This window comes from Gouania willdenowi, chromosome 17 (assembly GCF_900634775.1).
Source record: "Gouania willdenowi chromosome 17, fGouWil2.1, whole genome shotgun sequence".
NCBI classification, from domain to species: domain Eukaryota; kingdom Metazoa; phylum Chordata; class Actinopteri; order Blenniiformes; family Gobiesocidae; genus Gouania; species Gouania willdenowi.
The window spans coordinates 933,756-952,856 of NC_041060.1; the positions used below are offsets into that span (position 1 = coordinate 933,756).

The window sequence follows — 19,101 nt, forward strand, 5'->3', positions numbered from 1 at the left end:
AATCGGAAAGCACCATCGCTCTGCCCTAAACAGTGAAAAATGAAGTGCAAATGAGGCGTTTTTGATACCATGAGAAAGAGAGAATAAAGCGAGAGCGGACATGTGGAGAACGAGTGCAGACGGATGGCGTTTAGCCCTCGCTTCGCTTTGTTTATGCCCCTCTGTACAGATGACACAGTGTCTACGAGGGTAGACGTGTTTCTTTGTCTCAGCCGTTCTCCCTCAGCTATCCTCGGGGAGAGTGAAAGTGATGGGGAAGCGAAACCATTTTGTTGTTTCTTCATCCATATTCTCCGAGCTCCTGCGTAGCTGCCAGCTCTGATATCTCCACGCTGTCAGCCAACACCCTCCGCTGATCACCAGCACGCTTTGTCAACTTTGGCTCTATCTCTATTCTGCAGTTCACCAATAGGAACGTCAGCTGGATGTACGATGCTTACACAGCTATCATACTGAAAAAACTAAAAAACATTTATTTAGTAGAGTTTTAGGGCCTGACTTTGAAATGGGCTCCTCTGGTGAATACGGTGAGTTTTAAGAGGTATTTATAGACACCTGCCAAGACTAAAGGGTACCTGTATTTATCTTTACCAAACTATGAAAATATCATATGATACTAGAGCAGACGTAGGTAACTTTTATCACAGTGGAGCCACAAAAATGTGTTTGATCACATGATTAACATTCATGTCAGCGTTTAGAATAATGAGTGATCTGAGCATTAATACAAGAAAGAACAAAGAGTTTTTATTGTAATTTTGTGTTTTTCTCTCATTCTGTGTATATTTGTTGTGTCTTACTCGTTGTGATGCATTTTGTGCATTTCTGTAGTCCTTTTGTGTATTTTTCCTGTAAAATATGTTTTTTTGATTCATACTGTGTATTTTTTTGTGTATTTCTGTTGTTGTTTTGCTTATTTGTTAGTACTGTGGGTTTGTGGAGTCATTTTTCCTGTTTATCTTGTTTATTTGTGTATTTTTGTTGTTGTTTTCTGTAATTTTGAACGTTTTTCTCGTAGTTTTGTGTGTTTTTGGAGTATTTTCCGTGTTTTTCTCATTGTAATTGTTGATGTTGTGATTCTTTAGTTTAGTGTATTTTTCTGTCATTTTGTACATTTACATTGGGGGGCAGCATTAAATTGGACCGAGGGCTGAATGTGGCCCCTGGGCTGACAGTTGCCTATGTCTGTACCAGAGGTTTAGAATTTGGGATTTGTACTGATTGTATAAATCAAAACAAGTAAAAAAAAAAAACCTAGATATGTCTCGATATAGGCGATATTGTCATTTTCTATATTGCCAAAATAGAAAACTCGATATATTGCCCAGCCCTAGATGGAAGCCACTTGTCCTAAAGGGATTTGTATATATATATATATATATATATATATATATATATATATATATATATATATATATATATATATTCACGTAAAGGTTGAACACGTAAAAGTAGTTAAGGGAGCACATAATAGTTTTAATCACGCACGTAAAACGGGGTTAGGGTAAACAATTACTTTTACATGCTCGCTTACGCAATACCAGTATCAAGTGCTCGCGTGTAACTTTTACATGAGCATGCAATAAAATAAAAAATTACAAATGTAAGATGTTAGTGTAAAATGGTTTCAAAAGAACAATTCTTTTTTTTTGTTCCGTATGTCACATTATCACATTTTAGTGCTCCACTGTCAAAATTGGCCTCTTTATGTTGCCATCGGCTACAATTTTGGCTTTGATTGCCGCAAATGGGAACTCTCGCACTTGTAACCAACAAGGAAAAAAAATCATAATTTGTTAAAGTCATTACAGTGCAAGTACCAGGAGTGCTGGGGTTTGGTATCAAATTTTAAAAAAACAGAAAAAAAAAAACATGACTCGCTACTTAGCTTTGGAAGTTAATTAAGGATATGAAGTGCATTTCTTACATCTTGGAGCTCGTTGGTATTCGTCTAATGTTGCTGTTATTACTGCCCTGTGCACCTCCAGCAGCACATCCCCAGCCTGCATAATCCTGCTCTAAGACCTTATTTAACCACCACTGTGGATTTGGAGTGTAACTTACTAATAATTTGCTGATTTGTAGAAATAGAAGATAACGTGCTGTGAAAACGTTTCGTGCTGCCTTGGATATGTGGGTGAAGTGTGATGTAGGAACTGCAGCATGCACGCAAGTGAAAGAGTGGATTTAAATCCTAAGAACCTCAAATAAAAACCACAAAAAAAAGCAGATTTCCACAGAGAGCATTTACCGTGGTCGTTATTTTATAATCTGTTGTTGCTGTTTTTGTTGCTAATTTATTATTAATGGAGGCCTTGGAGCTGTGAGTCCCTCATGATGACTGCGTTTGTCATTTTTTTGCACACACAAAAAGCACAGTACATAACGGTTCATTTCAGTGTTTTGTCTTTGTCTTGCTTTGGTTTCAACCTTGAACAGTCATGTGGAGACAGGACCATCTATAAGGGGGAATAAAGGGGAGAGATTTTTGGGGTCCATCCATAAAGTCAGTAAATGATGGTCTATTGTTCTATGAATCTGTGATAACCACATTTATTTATTCATCTGAATAATATCCACTGTTATCCAGGAATGTTTATTATTATTATTATTATAGTCATCTTAAAGATGGAAATCCTGGTTTTAATCACTAATAAAATGGGTTCAAAGTGACCAAAAATGGTGGAAAAGGTGGTGAAATGGGATTTTAAAAACCACAGAAATTGGTTAAAAGCTGCAAATTAGAGTGGATAAAAACAGACAGAAAAAGTGGTAAAAAAAAAAGGTTTAAAAGTGTCAATATTTGAACATTTAGTTTAAACTGGCAAATAATAGGCATGAGAAATCGTGAATGTGGTTAAATTGGCAAAAGTAAGCATGAATTATGATGAAAAGAGGTTAAAAATAATGGGTCAACGTATGTGACATTAGGTGGGAAAGCAGTGGAAAGGGTTTATAACTGAAAATGTTTTGAAAGTGAAAAAAAACATGATGGGGAAGTGTTAGAAATGGGAGTAATGTAGCAAAAATGTATTAAATTTAGCAAAAAAAAAACTGACAGAAAAAGTGTCAAAAAGGGTTCAAAGTGTCAATATTGGCTTAAAAGTGGCAGAAATGGAGGGAGGGGGTTCGGATGTAATTTAAAAAGTAGGAACAATTAGTTTAAACTGGCAAATAATAGGCATGAGAAATGGTGAATGTGGTTAAATTGGCAGAAATAAGCATGAATTATGGTGAAAAGAGGTTAAAAGTGACAATAGTCTGTCAACATAAGAAAAGAGGTGAAAAATGTAATAGACAAGTGTCAGAAATGGGAGTAATGTAGCAAGAATGCATTAAATTGAGCAAAAATGTGGCAAGAAAAAGTGATGAAAATTAATTAAAATATGGCAAGTTTGGTGTAGTGGCAGAAAAGGGTACAAATATGCAAAAATGGGCCGAAATTGTTCAGAAAATATTCTTAGTTTCTTGATGGCATCTGGCGACCCCACTGCATTAAGTCACACGTCAGTCAGACTCACCACACGCTTTTAATGGGATTCCAATCACCAGCAGCATCACCGACCAGAACAAACAAACCGTGGCATAATGAACCACATACTGCGGTAAAATGAGTGGAAGGGAATCAGTTACACCTTAGCTCGGCACAAAGCAGCAGCCAAATGTGTTATGGATGCTTTAAGATGTGTTTAATGGGAGCAACGTCAGAGAAATGCTCCCACTTAATGGACGACGACGAGCTCCCTTTGGACGGCTGCCATGGAATCTGTTTAGAAACTGTCTGTGTTTGTGTTTTTTTCTTTGGTTGTTTTTATTTTTTTTGCTTCCGTTCTTCCTCTGGTGGGTCTTAGAAACACTTTCATGGGGATTACTGGAGTTCCATTAAATGGCGTGTGACACCACTGAAATCTGACTAAATAGACCTACTGAGTCGTTTCACAGCTAATGTATTTCACCATTATGAAGGCGGGGTTTCCCTCCTACACTCTTTGGTCTGAAACATATGGGACACAATGGAGCTAAACTTCTCCTGACATCGTTGTCTTTCAACTTAACATTAATTGTGGGAATGCGAAGGTCCACTTTTTTTCCTTATTCTTCCGTCCATATTTTGGCGTGTTACTACTAACCGATCTACACCATTCAAATGTCAAAATGTTCTACTGCTTCGTGTGAATGATGCTATGTAATTTGTGAGGTATATTTAATTTATGCTTTTACTGTAAACTGCTATATCTCTGTCAATTTTTAACTCAGAGGTACAATTTTAGCACCAAAATGTTATCCACTGTCTAATCTTTGTAGAGGTTATACTATGCCAAAATACATTTAAATGTTTTTTTTATGTGACTGTGTTTTTCATGCTTAATGCAAATCTAAACCGAATGACACCATTCAAAGATCAAAATGTTCTGCTCCTCAGTGACAATGATATTATCTAATGTGTAAAATGCTAACTCTTACTTTTAATGTAATTTAAGGTATTTTGCAAATGTGGCTGCTTTTGCAATCCTAGCAGTGCTTGATTAGGCCTGCAACAGTGCGACAGCTGCTGCTCATGAACTTTGAGGAAAACTTCTGCAGCCACAGCCACAATTTATAGCTTCAATTATTATTATACTTTTGGTGGGATGTGATCAGAGCCTGTTTCTGCCTTCCTTTGAGCAATCATCATGAGTGACATGGTTCAAATCTTGTCCAGACACAATGTCTGTAACTCTGACTCTAAATAATTTGTTAAATTCTTAATGACTTAACGTAATGCTGTTCATTCTCTCTGAGTACTGCCTACAAATATCTAAGCTTTTGCTAATGTGTACAAAAAAGTGTACATTGACAATAAACACATACAGCCAAAGGAGTTGGCAATCCTTTTTCACATTCCCACTTGCATTGTCGCAGCAATGCAAAATTGTCTAATTTATTTTCTCCATCAGCGGTAAATACCGTATATGTCTATTTTCTGACATTTGGGACCGAGATCTTTACCCTAAGCCAGTGTTTCCAAACCCTTTTCTTATTGTGACCTTGTTTTTATATCACAAATTTCTGGTGACCCCAGAGACTTTTTTTGTGGTTAAGGAAGCAAATTTGTAACCGGAGGGTCAATGGTTCAAATCCATCCCTTAACCCTGGCTGCTGTCAGGACTTTCTCGAGACTTTCCTGGTTAAATAAATGTTAAAAAATAAAAATAAATAAATACAAAGTAGCCAGTATTAGTGACAATATACACCAACTCAGATATTTTCACACTTCATTTTCTTTGAACTAAATTGATATTTGTGAAAGTGAAAGTATAGAATACAGTCGTTTGATGTTGTGTGTGATTTATTTTGAGAAAGAATAATCTATATATCTATTTCTGTCATAAGATGTATTGTTTTTTTTAACTGGGAAAAAATAAATTAATATTTAAAATTAAAAATACAATAATAATAATTGTTTGAAATCTTATCATTCTATTTCCAGACGATCCCACATGGGGTATTTTTACCCTAAGAGTGAGCAATATGAAGAAAAAAAAATGTGGAAAATTGCAGGATTTCAAACAATTTGAGATGAAAAATGTCTGCCATCATGTGATATTTACGCATAGGGAAACTATGAGGCCTGCAAATGTTGTGACGTTTCATTCAATTTGGGTTTTTTAACTGAATTATTTGGTAATTTACATGATTCGTGGTTTTTTACCATCATTTCTGCTGCGGGCCGAATTAGATGCTCAGAATGCCAGATTTGGCCCCCGGGCCTTGAGTTTGACATGTGATTATAGATGTTTTATCAAGTTTTCTGTAAGTATTGTTTACATAATAAAACAAATATATTAATGTAAGGCTATATTTAAATATTGACATACTTTTCAGTTATTCTATATGGCATTAAAACAAAAGTTAATATTAAATCTACAGGGGTAGATTTATCCCAAAAGTCCAAAAGTAAAAAAAAAAGTTCACAATAAGTACAATTTAATTATTTATTTCAAATTTATTACTTCATTTAGCTTTATAGTTCATTTCATTTCCATTATATATATATATATATATATATATATATATATATATATATATTTGAGTTTAAAATACAACTTTACACTAAAACTTTACAGTGAACCCACATTGACAGTATTTTGCTGCTGAACCGGAGGCAGCCTTTTCTTCCGCTGTGTATTTGAATTCCATTCATTTATGCTGACCTAAATGTTTTGGACAGTGCGAGCAAACGCAGCTTTATTATGTAAGCCGATGCGTGGCCATTGAGAACCTGCAAACAGCACAGAGACGCTAAAAGCTGCTGGGACTGTCACTGCTTTCCTTTAGGTCATTTTTAAGTAATTTAATTTAACTTCACCTGAGGAAGAATCGCTGACAAAGTGAAACAAGGAGATTAAAGGCTAATTACTTTAGAAAAAGTCAAACTAAGAAGAAAAACCAAAGTTTGGACCAAACCCTGAGTTCTTACTCAGTGAGAACATGCAAACTCCACTTAAAGAAAGCGTAACTACTTGAGAAGCAACTTTTCTAACCTTTGCCAGTCATCAACCAAACAAAAAGAAAACTTTTTTTTTATTCTGAAATGCATGCATAGGTTTGTGTTGTTAATATATCGTCCTGTGAGTCTGGAGTTCTCCACTCTGTAGAATAACTAGCTGGTCAAAGCAATTTACTGTGGATGGAAACTCATTCAACAACTGTATTACATTACGCTCTCAACTTTACTTTTTCAGTGTGTCAGCACAAAGGATTTCTCATTTTAACTTATTAGATTTAGGTTTGTGCTAACGGAAAACATTCTTGTACATTTGAAGTTGTGGCAAATTCTACTAAAACTACTTCATTTTGAACTGTTCAACCTCCAAACAAGGTTTTATTAAATAAAAGCTGCAGTGGATCTGTTTTTAGTGGTAGGACGTGTCTGTTTTCATCTGACAGTCACATTTACTGTATATGTTATAGCATCAGTGGTTAGAAATATTCAGATACAGTTTGTGATATCAACCATAGTTCAGTTCTACTACTACTCAAATTTGGAGTACTAGTGCATGAGTACACTTTACTAGTGAAGCAGAAGGTGTCACTAGTTGTACTACTGAACCTCATATTCCCATAGTTGGCGGGGAAAAGCAAATTCAGGATTCCCATTGGTTTTTGAAAATACTAAAACCAATCAGGGAGCTGGATTTGGTTATAATTTCTCCTACTTCATTTTCATTAGGTTTACTAGTACTACTAGTGAATACTTTAGTTTTACTAGTACTACTATTAGACTAAAAACTGTCTATTAGTACAACTAGTGAGATATTTTGAATTTACTTGTACTAGTACAGTGCCCGTCGGAAGTATGTATTCATATAGTGGGAGGAGCTTAAGTAGAGTTGTCAATTAAGGCCAATGAGTATGTGTTTGAAGGTTGGATGTACAAAGAGGTGTACATACTCTGTGCTCTGTAGTGTTATAAAGGGGTTTATTTGTGGGTGCAAAGTAAAATAGTGTGTGTGATTTCCCTGGTTTAATTCTATGAGACATGAACATGATAAATTGATAAATATTTGTGGCGGTTTAGGTAGAATCTGATAAGACACATACATTTGTACAAATAAAACTATTTATTTAGCATTTAATATTTCTTAGTGCCAGGGTGCTTATCATCTAAGGTTAATAATTAATATACAAACAGATGTAACTTAGCGAGTGTGTGTGTGTGACTCGCTAAGCCTCTGTGGGCTCACACACATGTGTGTGTCTCACTCCCAATGCGTGACACTTGAGAGCTTTGCTACTATATCAGTGTGAGCGTGGCTGCTCAGACGGCCCTTCCACCTCTCCAGTGTAATCCTTCGTCTGGTGTAGCCAACGTTGATACCGTTGTGATTTCAAAATAAAATGAAAATAAACATTTTGAAACGTAATCACCAAATAAGGAACATTCAAAAGAGAAGTCTACGGGAGCTCAAAACTTGTGAAAGAGCCTTAACCTATCTTCGTCTCTCTCACTCGTGTCTGCTTGGCTGTGTGCGTGCACGTCTGGTGCGTGCTCACGTTGCGACTCAAGCTCTTCACCAATTGGCTCTGGCCGCACACTTGACTCTAGTGGCTGTGCTTCGCTCGCGGTAGACAATTTTATGAAATAATATTTTACCTGTAGCAGTTAATGGATAATTTTAATGATTGGTTGAAATATTTTCAAAAGCCAGTGGCAAGCCATGAATTTGTTCTTCCAGGCCCTCTTATTGGCTTTTAAAGCTCACTATTACTAGGCCTACTACTGAAAATTATTGTCTATTGGTACTACTAGTGGCACTTTTTGCTTCTCTAGTAAAGTCTTCTTGTGTGCTCGTAAACCAATATTTAGTGCATTTTGAGTACTAGTAGAGCTCAACTATGGTTGAAATCACCAACGGCTTTCCATTAGCTTCCCGTACCAAACCTCCATTGTTTATTTCTTAGATGCATTTGGCAATTGACATTTGGCAAATATATTGTAATCGTAGGTGTTCTTATTATTATTTTTCTTCCGCAACTCCTTTGTCCTAGAACTCCTCCTTGGCTATTAATGCAGCACTAATGACACATATGTCATCTAAAATGTCAAGGATGTGCAGTCGACCTGTTTTGGAGCCAAAATGTCAAGGTCAAAGTCGCCTTAAGTGTCAAAAACCAACATTTTTCATATCTCTATGAATATTTATTGTACAAATTTGATGCTTACATTTATGAAAAGATCATCTCAAGTCGAGTATTTTATTTCTATGGACCGAAGCTGTACGACCTACCAGTAAAAAGATTGGTAGGGGTCATCGCTCAAGGTCATATTTAAGGTCAATAACTCGCTCTCAGGACGACGAAAATAAGCCAAAACAAAAAAATACTTTTTTCCTATAACTTGGGCACAAATTGAGATACAGTGCTCAGACTGGTACCATTGAACAACATTTCCTGTCAATGTGTGACCTTGACCTTCACTTAAGGTCATATTTAAGGTCACGGTCAGTCTTCTGTTTTTCCTGCATTATTACTTTCAACTTAATTAGTAAAAAAAAAAAACCAAATCCAGATACAGGTTGTTATTTTTGACAGTTTTTTCAATTTTCAATTGCAAATACAGGTCTTGTCTAGTTTTATCTGTTTTCATTACACAATGGTGCATCTTTTGGATCGCGACGGATCAATTATGTGACTCGTCTGCCGCCTGCTTCCTGTCAGTAGCTTGTGTTTATTTTTATGCTTCTGCTGACCTTTACATATCCATATTTACTGCACACATGTATTCCACAATTTATGGTAATGGCATGTTTTGCATAGAAGGAGATTTCCCGATTCCCACTGATTGTTAGCAACATGAGCTACGTTCAGCTGTCAGATGGCTGCTTGTTTGCAGAGCTCCACCTGTCCACTTCTTCTTCTTCTTCTTCTTCTTCTTCTTCTTCTTCTTCTTCTTCTTCTTCTTCTTCTTCTTCTTCTTCTTCTTCTTCTTCTTCTTCTTCTTCTTCTTCTTCTTCTTCTTCTTCTTCTTCTTCCCCCACCACAGTGTGAAGAATGTAAAGTAGATGATTTATTCCTGTTTATTTTCCAAATCCATCCCGTACCACGGGGAAAAGACAGAAGAGGAAGACAAAGTCTGTATTTCTGATGAAAAACCAAGTGTTTCAGCGAGCTTGGCTGCGGCAAACTTATCGCTTTGAACTTCTGAGAGACGGAAGGTTTTAGATGTTTCTGTTTCCTGATCAGTGCATGGAGAATAAACTGTTTGTGTGATAGTTTGCTTCAACTTTCTCCCATTCCTTCTTCCTGATGTTGCTGATATCACCACATCTGTAACCACTGCCTCCTGCTGCTGCTCGTCAACAATGTCCGCTTGGTTTGCCAGCAGCTGTTAGTCCCACAGGATCTTAGTCCTGTTCTTCTGTATCCCATCGTGATATGGGATATTCCAGTCCATACTGGTTACAGATGTTCCCGTACACCACATGTGTCAAACTCAAGGCCCACGGGCCAAATTTGGTATCTAGTCTGGCTCTTTGAAAATCGTCATATAAGTTGTCGATATCTCACTCTCTCCAAACTCAAAAACTCTATAGAACTCCACCAAATTACAATGTGGCTTGCAGTACAATACGTGTACCCTTCGGTCTTTGGTTATTTCGTTTCAAAACCAAATAAAAAAAAATAGAAGAAACGGGTTGTTTGTTTTGTTTACATACATACATATATATATATATATATATATATATATATATATATATATATATATATATATATATATAAATCAAAACAGAAAAGCATACATGATATGTGATTAAAGGCACCAAAGGTGGTGTAATGAATCTACTGGTGCTCCTTGTTTCTTGTAATCAACTTCCGTGTGTGTTGATGGCTGCCGTCAGAGGTATTTATAATGTGCAAAATAAATGTATTTAATGCCCAGAAAAATCTGTAATTGTTTTTGCAAAAGTGTCAAATGGTAGAAGTTCTAACATCTATTGTTCCTCACACCAGCCTCACAGTCTATAGTCAGTCACCAGTTTATCTGGATACTATTTGGACCGTAACACCATAAAACGTAACATAAACATGAGCAGCTTTTTACGAGCTAAAACATCCACAGACTGAATGAAAACATGATCAGAACCAGAAAACTGATGAAATAAATCCTAAACAGTTCTATTGACCTGGGGAGTGAAACCAGGTGCAGCGGACTTCAGTTCTCGCTTTAATTTCCCTGTAAATATCCAAATATCTCACAAACAGAAGAAGATTTTTTTTTTTACAGAAAAACGCTGTTTGTCGGATTTTTAATTTTTCTGTATTTCTGTTTTGGTTTTAAGTCATAAAAACAAATTAACCACACCGTTTATTTGTTATTTTGATTTGGTTTTAAAACCGAATGAACAAAGAACGAACAGTACACGGATTCAAAAGCAACAACATTTATTACTTTTCGAGTATGAGAATGAATCCTGATTTTCTATGGTTTCATTCTTCAGTATCAGTTACTGATTGCTATTCTACGCTCACTTCCTGTTTCTGCCGTTAACTGGCAGCAATGACAGAAGCTTTTCCTCCAGGTCTTTTACCTTCCCAGTTCTACCCCTAAACATGCAGCACTCGTCAACTGTTCTTTTTGTTTAGTTTTTTTCCAATGCTGCTGTTATTCTATTCTATTCTTACTGCTGTTTTTTTAATTACTAGCACAGTTTTTCAACCTGCTCCATCACATTCATCTCATCAGAAACTGACTTTGAAAGAAATCGTGAAAAGGAAAAAAAATGCACAAAACTGTATTTCTCTCGACGCAAACAGACAAAAACACACGATTTAAAATTTGAGAGGAACACGTATATTTTAACGAAGATAAATGTGCTTGAATGAGGGAAGTGATCAGTTATTAAGGGTCTGAACATATGATTTACTGTCATGAATTCATGTTGAGTGTGGGATACATACATATGTATGTGTATATACGTATATATGCATATGTGTGTATCCATAAAATGAAGAGTCCGTCCTTAAGACTGCTCTACTGTAAAGTGTCTTGAGATACCATTGGTTATGATTTGGCGCTATACAAATAAAGATTGATTGATTGATTGATTAAAAAACAAATCAATAAAACAGGTCCCGGGGGCCACTGGCGGTCCTTGCTCTAGTTTTGAGTGGCCCCTGAAGTAAATATACAAAAAAAAATACTGCAAAAACACACAATGGCAACAACAAACAAAACACAACATCTAATGAGAGAAAAATGATAAAATTACAAAATGACAATAAAAACGCCAAAAATAAATAGAGAAAAAATGTCTCCAAAATCACAAAAAAATACACAAATTGGCTCAGAACACCCAAAACCACAATAAACAAACAAAATAAGAGGAAAATATGCTAAATGACTTCAAAAACACAGTAAAAGATACACAAGACAACAAAAGAAATCACAAAATGAGAAAAAAATTACACAAAATGAATACACACACAAAAAAGATATATTACACCAAAACACATGAAATGACAACACAAACTCACTGTTCTTCTCTGTATTAATGCTCATTATTATTCTAAATGCTGACATGAATGGTTGATAATGTGGCTCCGCTGAGATAAAATTTGCCAAATTCAGTAAATAAACACTTGTTTACTTTGCAAAATATCATGACCTTTAATATCATGATGGTTATATTAAAGAATATTTTGCTACTGGCTTTTTCCCAAATGGGTTCTGGTCTATTAACCTATAAACTGTGTTGGGAGAGAACTGACCTATAGTAAATAACCTTTCCTTCATTAAGAATAGGTGAATACATGCACACTGTCAGTCGGTATATTTGGTATTTTTCAGTCAACTCTAAATTAAATTAAAAAATTAAATGCATTAATTAATTAAACCTCCTACTATCCTTGGGGTCACTTTGACCCCATTCAATGTTTAACATTCATAATAATAATAATAATAATAATAACAACATGAGAACTAAGCTCAGATTGACCCCAAGGATAAAATGTGTTTGTAATATTTAAAGGATAATAGGAGGGTTCATAGATAAAAACAAATAATAGATTTATTCACAATAGTCCATTTTTCATTTATTTTAATCTAATTTGGTTTGGTTTATGTGTTTTTGGTCAGATTTGTTTGTTGAGTTGTCGAAACATTCCGTTATTTTATTTTTTATTTTTTGCTTTGCAGGCGCGCTGCAGATCGACAACAGCGAGGAAACGGACCAAGGAAAATACGAGTGCGTGGCCACCAACTCTCAAGGCGTGCGCTATTCTTCTCCTGCAAACCTTTACGTGCGAGGTATGACACGAACGCATCACGCAAAGTGCCTGAACGCGACACACACCAGTCAGTGCTGTGTAAAGCTGCTCATTGGGTATTTCTGAATACGTTTTCTCTTCAGTGTGCTCTTTAACACATATTACTAACCTATCCATCGTCTATATTCTATGTCGACCCTGTCGTTTTGGTAATTCTCACTGTCACTTTAACAAGTCCACCTTAAACCTTGGTGTTGGGAACAGACCCTGGTTTAACTGCATGGAAACATTAAGGATGTGTTTTCTGTACTTAAGGCAGATTAAAGTATTCTTAGTGTGATTTGATCACAAATTCAATTTTACTCTAATATTAATGTGGACTCACTAGACTGGATTGTAAACAATCCCAGTCTTTGTAGGAGTTTTTAACCCTCGGGGCACCTTTGAAAAAAAATGAAACTCTTTAAGCTTAGGAACCAAAACGGTACACTTCATAAAACTGTCGTAAAAATATCGTATTTATTTTTTTTTACATCAGATCTTTTCAACAACTCCAGACCTAACCATAGATATAACATTTTCATTATATTTCTGTATTTTTTTTTTAACCTTTTTATACCCTTTCTGTCATATAAACACAATTTCTCTCAATAAGAAAAATACAAAATATGCATTATTTTTTTTTTTTTTCAAAAATAAGGTGAAAAGTGGAATATTTGGTAGGATAATTTTTCCCCCTGTTTTTTCCACATCAGATCTTTTCAACAACTCCAGACCTAACCATAGATATAAAGTTTTCATTATATTTCTGTATTTTTTTTTACCTTTTTATGCCCTTTCTGTCATATAATATATATGTATAATAAAAGTGAAACACACCTTTTACAATCACTGTACATGTTTTCTCTTCATAACTATACCTGTGAATCCATGGCCCTGGTTACAAATAATACATTTACAGCATCATGTTTTCCAGCCATTGCTGCTATTAATAAGTTCATTTTGACTGAAAATTGTCAGACAACGTAAAGATAATTTCTTTATATTTTCTTTGAAATTGCTTGATATATAATTTAATTGTAATTGAACATGGGTAATTGAAAACTGAATAATGTAATTGACCCCAACGCTGCAGAAGGTACACGTTTGGTCCCCAAAGGTGCCCCGAGGGTTAATACAGGAAGTCTGTAACTTATGTTCAAAATTCTATTTATGTGGAGTTGAATAGTTGAACAGTGTGTATGTACAGTAGTGTGTGTGTGTGTGTGTGTGTGTGTGTGTGTGTGTGTGTGTGTGTGAGATGAGTGGCTTTGCGCTGGCCGTTTTTATTCTCTCTGTGTTTCCCCGTTCTCTCTCTCCCCCCCCTCCCCCCTCACGTCATTGTGTTCTGCATCAACCCCCTTCCATCCCTCAGAGCGTCGAGAAGGTTGGTGCGCTCTTTCTTTTCTTTAGTTACTCTTTTGTTTCAGAAAAAAGCGTTTTTTTTTTCTCTTATTGAAACAGAGGGAAACTAAACCGATGATGATGATGATGATGATGATGATGATGATGATGACGATGATTTAGAGGACATTGGGTGTAGATGTGTAAATGAATAGATAAATCCTGCGATGGTGAAGTGGCTCCGCCTACGCAGCGGCGTGTGCAGTGTCTGCATTGTGAGGCCTCGTGTGCAGAACCCTCGGTATTGCCTTCACTCCCCGATCAATGTTTTCTTCTGCATGCTATGATCTTGTTGTCATGGAGACCCAAGAATTGGAAGATTAAAAAAGAGGCAATGTTTGCATGGTAAGGAGTGAGAGAGAGAGAGAGAGAGAGAGAGAGAGAGAGAGAGATAGGAGCGCCGCATCATTGCATGTGTGTTAGTGTTGACTGACTGACTGACTATAGAACGCATGGCACCGTGTCTGTGTTCAACCCTCTACTGATATGCTCCAAACGTCATGTTATTGAACTTTCTGTCAAGTCATGTCTTGCTAACCTTGTTTTTCTTTCTTTTTGCAATGATCTTCTTGTTTACCCATGAGTCCTTGCTGCTCTGTCATCACATCTGTCCCGTTTGCTGCTACACTACAGTTCAAATACTGAATAACTACCGTATATCTCAAAATGATCTCAAAATGACAAGAAAACCATTAAATGTTGTGGTTTGCTACTCATTAGCGTGGAAAGATAATTTGATGATAGTTATATCAACCATGGATAAGCTCAACTCGTACTCACATTTAGAGTATTTCTACTCAAATTTGGTTTATTTAGTAGTAACAACTCAAAGCTTTATTAGTACTAGTAAAAATACAATGGCAGTGTTCAAAATGTCACACTTCATACTACACACTACAAACTCAATGAGTATATACTGTCTACTATATACTATAGTAAATACTGTCTACTATATACTATAGTAAATACTGTCTACTATATACTATAGTAAATACTGTCTACTATATACTATAGTAAATACTGTCTACTATATACTATAGTAAATACTGTCTACTATATACTAAAGTAAAAACTGTCTACTATATACTATAGTAAATACTGTCTACTATATACTATAGTAAATACTGTCTACTATATACTATAGTAAATACTGTCTACTATATACTAAAGTAAATACTGTCTACTATATACTATAGTAAATACTGTCTACTATATACTAAAGTAAATACTGTCTACTATATACTATAGTAAATACTGTCTACTATATACTATAGTATATACTGTCTACTATATACTAAAGTAAATACTGTCTACTATATACTATAGTAAATACTGTCTACTATATATTATAGTAAATACTGTCTACTATATACTATAGTAAATACTGTCTACTATATACTATAGTAAATATTGTCTACTATATACTATAGTAAATACTGTCTACTATATACTAAAGTAAATACTGCCTACTATATACTATAGTAAATACTGTCTACTATATATATAGTATAGACTGTCTACTATGTACTATAGTAAATATTGTCTACTATATACTATAGTAAATACTGTCTACTATATACTAAAGTAAATACTGTCTACTATATACTATAGTAAATACTGTCTACTATATAATATAGTATATACTGTCTACTATGTACTATAGTATCATTAGGATGATGAGCGTTCCCATTGAAGAATACTTCCAAGTTTCCCAAGATGCATCTGGAACCTCCAGCGTTAAAACCCTTGTTCTCACTGAGGCTAAATATCTCTGTTGATTTTCCACCTTTACTTTGAAACATTTGTAATGAGAAAGTGACCAAGTAGAATATCAACATGTGCTCATTTGATCCATAAAACTCACATAGATATATTTCATGGCGACATTTCTGAGATTTTTGGAGACCCTCAATTGTGCTAATGACTTAACTTCCTGTTAACTTCAAAACAAGAGCCCTATTTTTTAAAAGCGTTAAAAAACGAAGACAAGGAGAGATGCTTTTGTTTTGAAAAGAGGGCCGGTGCGGTGCTTTACGTTTTTTTTTTGTTTCTTGACGAACAAGTGGAGGCAGACATTGTAACAGGTGGTCAAAAAATGGTCCAAAAGTGGCAAAAACGTCAAGAGTTGTCAAAAGTTATGGGTAAATAATGAGGAAGCAGGTGGTATGTAGTGGAAAAAGTTGCTTTAAAGGGGACATATCATGGTTTTAAATCCTTCCTTTTTACATATAAATCATACAGTTGTGGTCTATATAAAGCAGAACTGCAATGCTTGGGTCTGAATTCCTCATTATTATAGCTCCACCCCTTTTCTGATGTGCTTCTCAGAGCAACTCGTTTTGGTGCGGTCTCTTTAAATGCAAATGAGACACTTCATACCCCGCCCCCTCTCCAGGTTCAACTCCACCCTGCTCGGCCATTTTTGTAGTTTGATAGAAGAGATACGGCTATGTAGAAAATGTTTATTCACACATTATTTATAAAATGTCAACAACGTTAGACTTGTCCATCCAGCCTTACATGTTCCAGCCAGAGTCTGACCCAGTGGAGCGAGATGAAAATGAAGATGATGAACCTGCAGAACCCTAACAAGTGAGCTAACACAAGCACCGAGCTAACGCTAGCGCCGAGCTAACGTCACGAAATGCGTTTTAATACAGTCTTTTCAAAGACAAAAACGTCAAAATGAAATGACTAATGAAAACTTTAGACTTAAATTAAATCACGTAGGCCATATCATCAAGGATCTAAAACGAGCACACAGCGCTAACATATGAAGACGGTGCAACTGTGCTAATGCTAACAAAACAATGACAGGGACGTCTTATCATCACACTTTTTAGCATTATTTACAGCTTACAGAAGTGCTCTGTTCGTCGTCTCCAAAGATAGAAGGAATTGAACCCTCAATCAGACAAAGTCTTTCTGTAAATCCTTCTTTATACTGGTGGAGGTTGATGAAGCAGTCATCATTGAAGTGCTTCACACACACAAAAATGACCTTATCCACAGATGTGGTACATTTCTATAAAAAATAAAACTCAACCAGACACTTTGAAAAGGTTCTGATGCTGGGAGACGGTGTAATGAAGCGTGTGGGTTACTACATCCAACAACCCAACATTTAGACTTATCCTCTCGTAACTTCAGCATCCTGGAGCTTGGACTACAAAATAAAAGCCAGAAATAAAAATGGCGGATTGCTCGAAGTGTTGGGCCTGGAGTCCTTATATTAGCATATAAGGCTAATTTTTGGTTACATCGGTTCTATCAACCATGGATAAACTTTACTAGTACTCATATTATGTTTTATTGGTGTTATTTAGTTGTAACAACTCAAAGCGTTACTAGTGCAACTAAAAACACAGTCTCATAAGGTCTAGAGCTCCAAAAACCTTTTTGTTGACTAATACTATGAGTACACTCCAATTCTCATTAGTAGTACTACTAGACTGTTTATAGTCTAGTAGTCGTACTCGTAAAGCCAAAAGACTCACTAGTAGTACTAGTAGACCTAATGCAAATGAAGTAGGAGGAGTTATAACTAAATCTAGCTCCTTGATTGGTTGGAATATTTTCAAACGACAATGACAAGCCAGGATTTGCTTTTTTCTTCCCCTTTTTGTTTTTTTTTTTTTTTGCATATAATGCTTATTTGTCGTACTAGTGACACTACATTTTGCTTCACTAGTAAAGTGTACTCGCGCACTAGTAAATATTGAGTACGTGTACTCAAAATTCGAGTACTCCTAGTGCTGAACTATGTTTGAAATCACCAACTCGTCATTGACTACCAGTAGAGTAGTGCTATACCTGTTGACAAATAATGTTTGTCAGGGAAATACTTTGACAAAAATAATGTTTTTGACAAAAATGTGATAAACGCGCTCATAAATACTGAAGCTAATCAGATTGAAATATTTAAATATTCATGGAAGGGCCGAGTTAGTCTGATTGGATGGGAGCTGGTGGTAAACAAGCTTGTTATGGGAAGTTATTATAGGGACAGAGGCAGTGAGCATTAGGATTCATACAGTGATACTAACAATTAGGACCCAATGGGATGGCAACAATAAATCTAATTTCAATGGTTGATTAAGAGGGAAATCTGTGTCTGCATAATGCACTCAATAATAGAATTACATAATACAGTAATAAATCAAATGTGTTTGTGAACTGAGTTGAGAAAAGCTTGACTCAAAGTGGAAATATATCGGTTTTTAGCAGATTTTCACTCCTTACAGGTGCAATTTGCACTAAATCAGTCCACATGTGGCCCATAACAGTAGAAGCTAATGCTGCCTTCAACACAACTTCAAAGCGTTCCAAACGCATCAAAAGGTGTCCAAATAATGGCTGACCAGGATGGAATTTACATTAAAGACATTAACGTTTGATTTGTGTTCATCCGATGGATGTTTTTTTTTAAGTTGCTACATTCAAGTTGTCCTGAATGTAGCATTACTAGTCTTCAAGGTATTTCTTGGTTTTTACACGTTCGCAGGCTCCACCCACTCCACGTGTCCTACGCCAAAACTACAGCATGACGACAACCTTCACAGTGTTCTTTTTAACTAAAATAGATTCTTATTGGAATGTTTTTACTTTCTTTTTAGAAAAGAAAGATGTTAAAAGTTGGAAATTAATGAAAATGCTATAATCTGGTTCAGAATACATCTTTTTTCTGAGTTTAATGTTTACATTTCTGCTAAATAAGCTTATAAAACTAAATTAAAACACAGATTTACAAGACTTTTATGAACATCCTCAGCATTAGTTGCATTGTTTCACCTGAAGGTTTCTCTTTATAATAATGTTTTGCTGAAATTAAAGGTCTGTATCTGGGTGGTGCATTTGTAGAAAGTGAAATAAGATCTCATCCATTATTCATCGCTGCGCTCCGCTAAG

At 35.6% G+C, this 19,101-nt stretch overlaps 1 protein-coding gene across 1 annotated transcript in view; it reads left to right on the plus strand.

The window, feature by feature from the left end:
• Positions 1–19,101, plus strand: part of LOC114478848 (receptor-type tyrosine-protein phosphatase S-like) — a 123,924-nt gene that overhangs the window by 56,472 nt on the left and 48,351 nt on the right. The window contains 2 exon segments of the mRNA XM_028472137.1: positions 12,680–12,790; positions 14,165–14,176. Coding sequence (XP_028327938.1) covers positions 12,680–12,790; positions 14,165–14,176 — 123 coding nt within the window.